This window comes from Lepidochelys olivacea, assembly GCF_965140295.1.
Source record: "Lepidochelys olivacea isolate rLepOli2 genome assembly, chromosome: 7".
NCBI classification, from domain to species: Eukaryota; Metazoa; Chordata; order Testudines; family Cheloniidae; genus Lepidochelys; species Lepidochelys olivacea.
Window position 1 is genome coordinate 46,831,189 of NC_140417.1, and position 9,717 is coordinate 46,840,905.

Here is a 9,717-nt window from a genome sequence, read left to right on the forward strand (position 1 = left end):
GCATTTGCTGGGCCAAGCCACTCAAGGGAGACATAATCACAGGCACTAAGCTAGTATATTTTGTGGGTGCTGCCACAGGGGTGTGGCTGGGTGGGGAGCCCTTGCCCCTTGGTCATGCCTGAGGAGTATGTATGACAACCTCCGCAACGGACTTGGGTCCCAGGAAGCATTTGGCTTGGCTGAGGGAACAGGTATAAGAATGGTTGAGGGGGCAAGCAAAATGTCTCCAGCTGAAGCCCCCCCACCGATGAGCAAGGCTGCAGCTTTCATAGCCCTCTTTGGCGTTCATCCGCTCTGGCCATGGGTTCTGCAAAACCAGATTGCTGTGTTACAAGAGAAGGAAGTGACTTGCCCAAGGTCATGTAATAGATCAGTGGCAGAGCTGAGGCTCGACTCCTTCCCCCCACCCCCGAGTCCCGACTCCTAGCCTGCTGCTCTAGCCACTAGACACACTCCTCCCCTTTCCCCATGAGCCGTTAACAGCCAGTGACTTCTTTCTCCCTGTCTGGGCCAAGAGTTTCTGAAGTGACCTGTGATTCTGGGCACCTATGGTTTTGGGGGCCCACCTAGAGATACCTGAAGGGGGCATGATTTTCAAAAGGTGGGTGCTCAGCACTTAAGAGTCGGGCCCCTTGACGGCGTCTCAAGCTGGGCCCCTAAAATCACTGGCCATGTAGGAAAACCTTGGCCCTAACCTTCTTGTTGTCTGTACCCTGCTCCTCCAGGGCGGGCAGGACAGACAGGTTAGCAAACTCCCACCGCCTGCATGGGACTCCCTGGGCTGGTCTCTTCAGTGGCTGAAGTTGTCTCTGGAGGGCAGGGGTCCTGGGCCACATGCCCTGACTGGAGCAGGGAACCCCTGGGCTGCTAGGCCCTGCCTAGCCAGAGTAGAAAGAGGGTTCCCCGAACCGGACACCTGGGATCCTCTGCCTAGAACCCTCAAAATAACATAGCGCCCCCTACAGCTGGAAAGAGGAGTCTGGGCAGAGCACTCCAAGCTGGGGGACAGCAGCCTGAGCCCAGCTCCTCATCCCTTCCTGAGCCTCCAGCCCCACAGCCCAAGGCACCAGCCCCTCTCCACTCTGCCCCCCTGGTATTTGTCTGCTTTAGGTGATGCATGGCCTGGCTGCGTGCAAGAGCTGGCCCTGATCCTCTCCCCTGCAGGGGCGGCGCCCCGGAGGTGAGACCTTTGCTTTGCCCCTGGCCTGGCAGTGCGGTGAGGGGGCAGCCTGGGCCCAGGTGTGGGTCTGAGAGCCGAGGCTGCTTAGGACCCAGTAGAATTCTCTGTGTGAATGACAGTGCTTTAAAAGGCCAGGCAAAGACCAGATGTGACAGCCTGTGCCATCCGCAGCACAGAGCAGCAGCAGCAGCCTCCCGGCACCCATCCAGAGGGGGGAGAGAGGGGACCGCTGCCAGGCAGATGTGGCCCCTGCTTCCCCAGAGGATGCTGTGAGGCCCTCCATCATCCCAGCTTCAGGGGCTGGGACAGTGGACCCCCCCACACACACACACACTGGCATGGGGAGCCAGGGGGACTCCGATGCCATGAGCCAAGCGGGCGCATGGAGGTGAGACACCTGCCGCCTTGTGTCGGGTGGGCTTTGCTCATTCATGTCCCCACCAGGCGTGGGGTGCGCGGTAGCATGGGTCCATCAAGCCCACCCTGATTCCAGGGGCAGGGAGAGAGCTGGAGCCATCACAGCGCGTATCCGATCAGAGGGGTAAAAGTTGCTCATCTGATAGAGCCGAGATGAGGATCCCGCCAGCCTGGGTGCCAGCCTCCCAAGAGTCTCCCAGGACATTCGAGTCTGGTGAGTTACCCACCTCCTGCCAGGAGAAGTGGGGGGAGGAGGGGATTTGTTCTCTTACTAAAGGAGAATGGCAGGGTGAGGCCCGATCTTGCAGGCCCTCGGCAAGGGATCCGACCCTTCTTTGTAGACAGTTTCACATAATTTGTGTCCCAAATGTGTTATGGGATTAGGAGCGGATTACCGGCGGGGGTGGTGGAGAGATCTGGAGGCAAAGGAGGTGCATTTACCACTGGGGCTTGGAAGGGGGCCACTGAGCGGGCACAGACACGGGCTTTGCCTTAGGCCAGGGTTAGATGAGAAACTAGCTAGTAATGTCGGTTGGAGGGATATTTTAAAGACCTGTCTATGCTGGCGAGAGCCCTAGTGTAGACAGTTATACTAGTAAAACAATTGCTTTGGCTGGTATAGGATACTTCATCTGGGGAACTGGTTTGAGCATTCTTCTGTTGTGGAAAGCTGCGTCTCCCCTGGGAGGGCTAGCTGCTGGAGCTGTGTAGCTATACCCGCAAACCCTTTCCAGTGTAGACTAGGTCCTTCAGAGTGAGGCAGACTGCTCTTGCACCAGTGTTTTGTGAGGGGGAGCTAGGTGCTCTCCTCTGGTGCTTTTCATCCAGTTATCTCAAAGCCCTTTGAAAGGATGGTAAAGGCTCGTAGTCCCAATGTTACTGATGGGGGAAACTGAGTCACAGAGTGACTTAGAATCATAGAACTGTAGGGCTGGAAGGCACCTTGAGAGCTCATCAAGTCCAGCCCCCTAGTCAGTGGCAGCGCTGGGAATAGATCTCCTAGGGCCCAGGCAGGTTCCCTGGCCACTGGACCAGGTTGTGCCCAGGAGTGGTCTAGGGGGGCATGGAAGGAGAGCAGAGAGAAAGGGATCTGTAATACTGAGCATGCTGTTTATAGAGCAGGGGGGTGGGTTTTGAATGGCCCAGGCTTTGGCTGTGGTCATCCCCATTCCATGTCCTCTCTGCAGGGCGCATGGCAGGAGGGTCCTGCTGCCCAGCCTAGGGGAGCTGCTGGAGAATGCTCCTAGCAAGCCAGTTCTAAACTGTGACCTGAGGATTGGCAGCAGCTCCTAAGCATCGCACTGCTCCTGTCCAGGAACCAGAACCTGCCACATGCCTGGCCGGTCCAAAGCCAAACAGCTGGCTTCGAAGGCCAGCCGCGAGCTGCTCGCGAATGAGCTCTGGGTTAGCAATGGCTAACGGGGGCCAATGGGTGAAGGAGACTCTGTGCTCAAAGGCAGACACTCCATCACAAGCCCAAGGGGAAGCTTCCTAAATCACTGATTTACCCACCTCTCCTGGGGCTGGATTTGTGCCCATTTGTCCCTCCCCAGTTCCTGCAGAGAGGCCAGTGCTCAACACAGCCCTCCTGGTCCCCTCTCTTAAGCTGACCAGACAGCAAGTGTGAAAAATTGGGACAGAGGGTGGGGGGTAATAGGCTTCTGTACAAGAAAAAGCCTCAAATATTGGGACTGTTCTCATAAAATGGGGACATCTTGTCACCCTACCCTCTCTCCCAGAGGGCCGGGCTGCCCTTAGCCCATTGTTCATTGCCTACTGTGGCCCTCCAGGCCTGCCGTTTTGTGGAGCCCCCTGGAACCCCCACACCAAATTCCTTGCCAGGCTCCAGCCCTGCTGTGCGCTGCCCTGCTGGGATCGGCCACCATGCCCTCTGCTGCCGGAGCCCATGGGAGAGACGCCACTCAGCATGGGTGTGGGACTCAGATGGGTGACATCCGGACAACAGGGGCTTGATCTACCCCCAGACTCATGCTGGTGGAGAGTTTGCCAGCAGGGGAGGGGCCCCACAGGCAGGTGCTGGGCTGGGGTGGCTGGGGAGGGGGCTTTGGGGCCGTGGGGGGCACTAGAGGAAATGGAAGCTGCCCTCCCTGGCATAATCCCCAAGGGAAGTGGCCTGCCCTGGGTGAGAATACTGTGGGGAAGAGAGGCCCTGGCAGGTGAAGGGAGTGCACTGAGCTCTGTGGATGCACGAGGCTTGATGGAGCACATGTAGCATATCCAAGCTCGCTCTTTAGCTGGCTTGATCAAAACTCACTTGAGTAGCCACAGTGGGGGAGCTGCGGCAGGCTGGGCTAGCTGTTGGCGTGTGTGCCAAGATCCAGGGTGGGGCTGTGTTCAGGAAGCGACGGCGCTGCAGTGGGACTGGAGGAAGCTTTGAGCTAGGGAGCCGGAACGCTCAGGTCTATCTACACCAGGGCACAAGCCATGGGGCCTCCCGGGGTGCTCCCTCCGGCTGAAGGCAGGTTAGAGAACCAAGCCTCTGCCCTCCTCCCCAGTCCAATTCTGCTTGGCCTGGCAGCTTCAGCGGGCACCGGCGCCGCCCCTACTAAGGGGGTGCTGTGGGCAGTGAGGCGCCGGGGGCTGCTACTCCCTGGGCTGGGCTCATGTGGGTAAATGAGGGGGGTCGCCCAGCAGCAGCTCCCCCAGCACTGAGTTCGGCCGGGGGGAGGAGGCCCAGCTGCCTTTGCTCCAGTTCACCCCCCGCCCCCACCTCCCAGTGAAAGAGGAGTTCTTTGCTTTGTACAAAGGGCCGGCTCCCCCAGCGCTAGATGGCCATTCGGGCCCAGGGAGCTCAGGGAGGAACCAGGACTTCTGAGTGGCCTGCTGCACACGGCTGGTGCAGGGGGACGGGGTGCAGGGCCACGGTCCCGGCCTGGCCTATCCTGTTTGGAGCCATGTGTGCACCCTGAGGTAGAAGGAGCAGCCCATGGATTTCCCCCAGTTGTTCCCTGCCCAGTGCTCATGGTGCCAACTCCCCGCAAAGGCCAAGGAACCATGGGCCCAAATGTCTAGCTGTTCTGGACACACTGAGCCCTGGTAACAGAGCCAACCCATTCACACTGGCCAGTCACCACAAGCTTGGACCAGCTCCTAAGCTATCCCCCATCCGTGCTGACCCACTACCTCTAGCTCTCTGAGCTACCCCATCCCCTCACATATACCCCACTTTGCACTGACCCAGAACCTCCAGCCCAGCCAGCCCCCAAGCTACCGCTTCCCCCGGCATACACCCCACTCTGTGCTGATCCAGCATCCCAGCCCAGCCAACCACCCCGAGCTACCTCGCCGCATACACCCCAGTCCGCGCTGACCCAGCTCCCTGAGCTAGCCCCATGCATACACCCCACTCTACACTGACCCAGCATCCCAGCCCCCCGCATGCACCCCACTCCATGCTGCTCCAGCCCAGCCAGCCCCCTAAGCTACTCCATCCCCCCACACATACACTCCACTCTGTGCTGACCCAGCCCCCTGAGCTACCCCATCGCACCAGTTCTCAAAGCGCTGTCTGTACCAGCCTGTCACCCCAGAACTTACACTGCCCTTTCCAAACCACCGTTATCATTGCCCCAGCCCCAGCCTCCCTCCATACTCCCTGAGCTAACCTCAGAGTCACTGCCAAGCTCAGTCTCCAAGCCAACCTATGACGGGTTACCCCCCACTCCGGGGTGCCACCTGGTGTTCTGGGTACCACTGAGCCCATCTGTTCCACCAGCCTGGGCTCCCTTACACTGTCCTGCTCAGCCAGGCCCTCAAGCCTCCTCCAGCACACACACAGGTAGGGACACACCCAGCTGCAGAAAGACACTGACACTGAAATCAGCTCTGTATGGGAAGACTCAGCTAGGGAATTGCCCAGCACTCAAGTGCACACCTCCTCTGGGCTGCAAACCCAAAATTGTATTGTACTGTGCTGCACAGAGAGCTGTAGAATCATAGAATCATAGAATATCAGGGTTGGAAGGGACCCCAGAAGGTCATCTAGTCCAACCCCCTGCTCGAAGCAGGACCAATTCCCAATTAAATCATCCCAGCCAGGGCTTTGTCAAGCCTGACCTTAAAAACCTCTAAGGAAGGAGATTCTACCACCTCCCTAGGTAGCGCATTCCAGTGTTTCACCACCCTCTTAGTGAAAAAGTTTTTCCTAATATCCAATCTAAACCTCCCCCACTGCAACTTGAGCTGTACAGCATAAGCTTATTGAAATTCACCTCCTCCCTTAATGTGGAAGAAGATATGCACAGCTTCACCCACCCCCAAGTTCTAAATTCCACAAACTGGGTTTAGAGAAAACAAAAACAAGTTTATTAACTACAGAAGATTGATTTTAAGTGATTGCTAGGGATAGCAAACAGACCAACACAAATTACCCAGCAAATAAAACAAACACCGCAATGTAAGTTTAAGACACTAAAGAAACTGGTCACAAGTAGTAATTTCTCACCCTAAATGTTGTTTTAGGCATTTCTTTCACAGGCCAGACACCTTTTCCAGCTTTCCCACTGCTCCTGAGCCCACATGGGAAGGGTTAATTTCTGGCAGACTCCTGAGGGGTGTGGAGTACCAGTGCCTCCTTGGCCTGCTCTCTGAGACCACCTGCACTGAGTGGTTATGTGGATTTACAGCCCCACAGGTGCAGGGAATGTGTTTGATCCTTAATTTAGAAAGTCCCCTCGGGGAGCCAAAAGGTGCCGTGTTTAAAGAAAAAATCAAAGTTATGGAAACTGGGGAGCAGGGAAGTGCGACCAGACCCTGTGCTAGGGAGGGCACAACTGGGAGCTTGGGGCCGAAGCTGGCTCGGCTCAAGATGGTGATGGGGGAGGCAGGGTTGTTAGAAGAAATCAAAACTGGGTGTGGGAAGAAACTACCAAATACAACAGCATCAAAGCTGGAACGAGGCTGTGGGGAGAGCCATGCCCTGAATTCACCACCATAGGAGCATAGCAACTGCCAGATGGGATCCGAACCATCTAGCCCAGTGTCCTGTCTCTCCTAGAGGAAAGTGCAGGAGACCTCGTCGTCCTGTGTATTTAGAGACTGGCTTAAGCCCTTACGTAGGAGGTTTAATAGGTGTCGCAAATATATATTCTCATTATTTGTGATAACTTGGGATCTGGTTATCCATGTAAGTGTCCAATCCCCTTTTTAGTCTTGCTAAATTAGTGAAGCCCCTGTGACTTCCTGTGGCAATGGGTTCCCCTGGCTAATTGCATGCTGTGTGGAAAAGGTATATCCATTGATTGGTTTTGAATTTCCCACCTTTCAGTTTCATTGAACATCGCCAGGCTCTTCTGTCCTGAGGCAGAGAGGACAGAAGCTCCCGCTCTTCCTTCTCCATTCCAGTCATTATTTTATAGACGTTTATCTTGTCCCCTCTTATTTGTCTCCTTTCACTTCCACTGGAAAACCAGAGAAATGTCTCCGGGAATTGGGGCAGGATATGGGACTTGTGGTCGAGGTCCCTGTTCCAATCTAGCTTGAGTGTTTACTGATGAGGAGCCTGAAGCAAGGTTTAACTAGGCCCTAACGGTGATACAATACTCGGTAGGTGACTCTAATGTTGTGCGGTGGGCGGCAAAGGACCCGACATGGTCACCTCCTGAACACAATAGGTTGTGGCCCCATGTTATGACTGCCTGGCCGTCTGTGTGGGAGAAGCGGCTGGTCCCAGGCCAGTTCTTAATGGAGAGGTATCCACAGCACAAAGCAAAGCAATGGGCACAATTTGCCCCCTCAATGGCAATCTCAGTGGAGAAGCCATGGGCAGCGATGGAGCCTGCTTTGGTCTCAAACTCTCTCCAGCTCTGGAATGAGGCCCTCGCTGGGGAGGGGGTTACCCATGCCTGGACAGGACTGATCCGCTCCTGCTAGTGGCTGCTGGTTTCTGGCAGCCAGACATTCTCTCTGCCCTCCTTGCTGGTGGCCAGCAAGTCTGTAGCCCTGCACTGGGGCAGTGGAAGAGAGGGCTGTTGTAGCACTGAGAAGGCTCTCCTAGCTTGGCTTGCGATTCTTCCCCAAGCCTCACCCTATAGTGTCACCTCTAGCATCTCGCCTCTCTCTGTTGGCTTGAAGAACAGGAATTGCCAAGTTGCTCCTAACCTTGGGACCCCGCACGAGCAGAAAGGTGAGGTGCTCATGTCATCCTCCAGGGTCATTCGGGGTTAGAGTCACTTGCAAGACATTCTCATTGCTCACTTGCAATGCTTCTCAATTTTGCTCCCCTCCTTTCTCCCCACAGGGAAGAAGATCCACCTGGGAAAAAGATGGGGGTGGTGACATTTCCTGCTAGGAGACACTGACAACTTGTTCCTGCTTCCCCGGTGCTGGAGATCTCAGAGTAGCCCTGAGGCACAATGGCAGACAGAACTGGGCTTAATGCTACTCAGGGGCTAGACACTTCCTCTCTACCAGAGGTGTCCCAATTCCAGGAGGCCATTGGCCTTTTCTTCATGGTCCTGCTGAACCTCATAGCCCTGGTTGCCAATGTGGCAGTGATGGTGGTCATCCTCAAGACCCCTCTGCTGAGGAAGTTCATCTTTGTCTGCCACCTCTGCCTGGTGGATCTGTTGTCCGCCATCTTCCTGATGCCACTGGGGATCATTTCCAGCTCCTCTTGCTTCAACAGGGTGATCTACAGCATTGCAGAGTGCCAGACCTTAATCTTCTTGAACATCTGCTTCATCAGCGCCTCCATTCTCACCATCTCGGTCATCAGCGTGGAGAGATATTACTACATTGTTCACCCCATGCGGTATGAGGTCAAGATGACCGTTGGGCTGGCGGTCACAGTGGTGGTCTTCATCTGGATTAAGTCGATCCTGATCACAGTCTTGGCATTAGTGGGGTGGCCTCAAGACAACGGGGCCACAAGTGCCAGTAAATGCACTGTGTCCTGGAGCCCTGGGGCCCACAAGAAGGTCTTTGTCATTGTCTTCAGCACCCTCTGCTTCTTCCTGCCTACCTTGGTCATCTTTGTTGTCTATTGCAGCATCTACAAAGTGGCCCGGATTGCCTCCTTGCAGCATGTACCCATCCCGTCTTGGACCGCTGCCCCGCGGCAGCGATCGGAGTCTATTAACAGCCAAGTCACTATCATTACTACCAGAAACCTGCCTCCCAGACTGTCCCCAGAGCGGATGTTTGGAGGAGGAAAAGCTGCCATGACTGTGGTCCTCATTGTGGGTCAATTCTTGTGCTGCTGGTTGCCATTCTTCTCCTTCCATTTATTCTGCTCCATTAACTCTGTCAGCCCGGGCAGGGGCCATGGGGAGACGGTTGTCACCTGGCTTGCCTACTCCTCCTTCGCTATCAACCCTTTTTTCTATGGGTTACTGAACCGTCAGATACGGGAAGAGCTGTCTAGGCTGGGACGGAGCTGCCTCAACAGACCCTTGAGCCAGGAGCTCTGTGTCTCCAGCCCGGAGGGTTCCGTACAGGAGAACTTCCTTCAGTTCCTACAGAGGACCAGCTGCACGCTGGAGACCCGATCCAGTTATGTCAACTCCAGCCCCAGGAACACTTTGGACCAGACCATGATGGGCTTCAGAATTCCAGGCCAAATCCCAGAAGAAACCAACTGAGGAAGCACAGTGGGTTGGGGTCAACTTCATTTCCCTGCTCTCCATATCCTGGCCTTCGCTAGGAGAAGGATAGAAGCAGGGTTTCAGCTAATCCGAAGGACTCACCAACCCTTTTTTGACCTGGTGTGGGGGGGTCGGGGTTATGGCTTTGGAAGAATTTTCCTTCATCTAGAGTAAATCCAGTGAAAGGCTATTTCTGTGGCTTGGGCCGGAAATGTTGGGTCAGCCAGGTATCATGGGTGGGAGCCAAAGAGGGAGAAAGCAAGAAGGCAGGGAGCTGGAAAAGGACAAAGGCGCTCACTAGAACTAATTCTCTTCCTCTCCCAGCGTTCTCCCTGACACTGACATGTCACGAGCACCAAACTCCAGCTGCAGCATCTGAGCCATCAGGGAGGTTCTGCTTTTGCTTAGTCTTCTGGATAAATAGATCTTTTGATGGAGGTCCAGGGAGATCAAGTGATATGCCAGAGGTCACTAGTGCGTCAGTGCCTCGGTTGTGGGGGACGGAGGTAGGAGGAC

General features: G+C 55.5%; 1 protein-coding gene across 1 annotated transcript; it reads left to right on the forward strand.

Annotated features, from left to right (window-relative positions):
• Positions 1-7,971: 7,971 nt before the first annotated feature.
• Positions 7,972-9,198, forward strand: GPR62 (G protein-coupled receptor 62; the record flags this gene model as incomplete). Its single annotated transcript, XM_084632839.1, has 1 exon — positions 7,972-9,198. One exon carries the CDS (start codon positions 7,972-7,974, stop codon positions 9,196-9,198), a length of 1,227 nt encoding a protein of 408 aa, XP_084488965.1.
• Between the last annotated feature and the right edge of the window lie 519 nt (positions 9,199-9,717).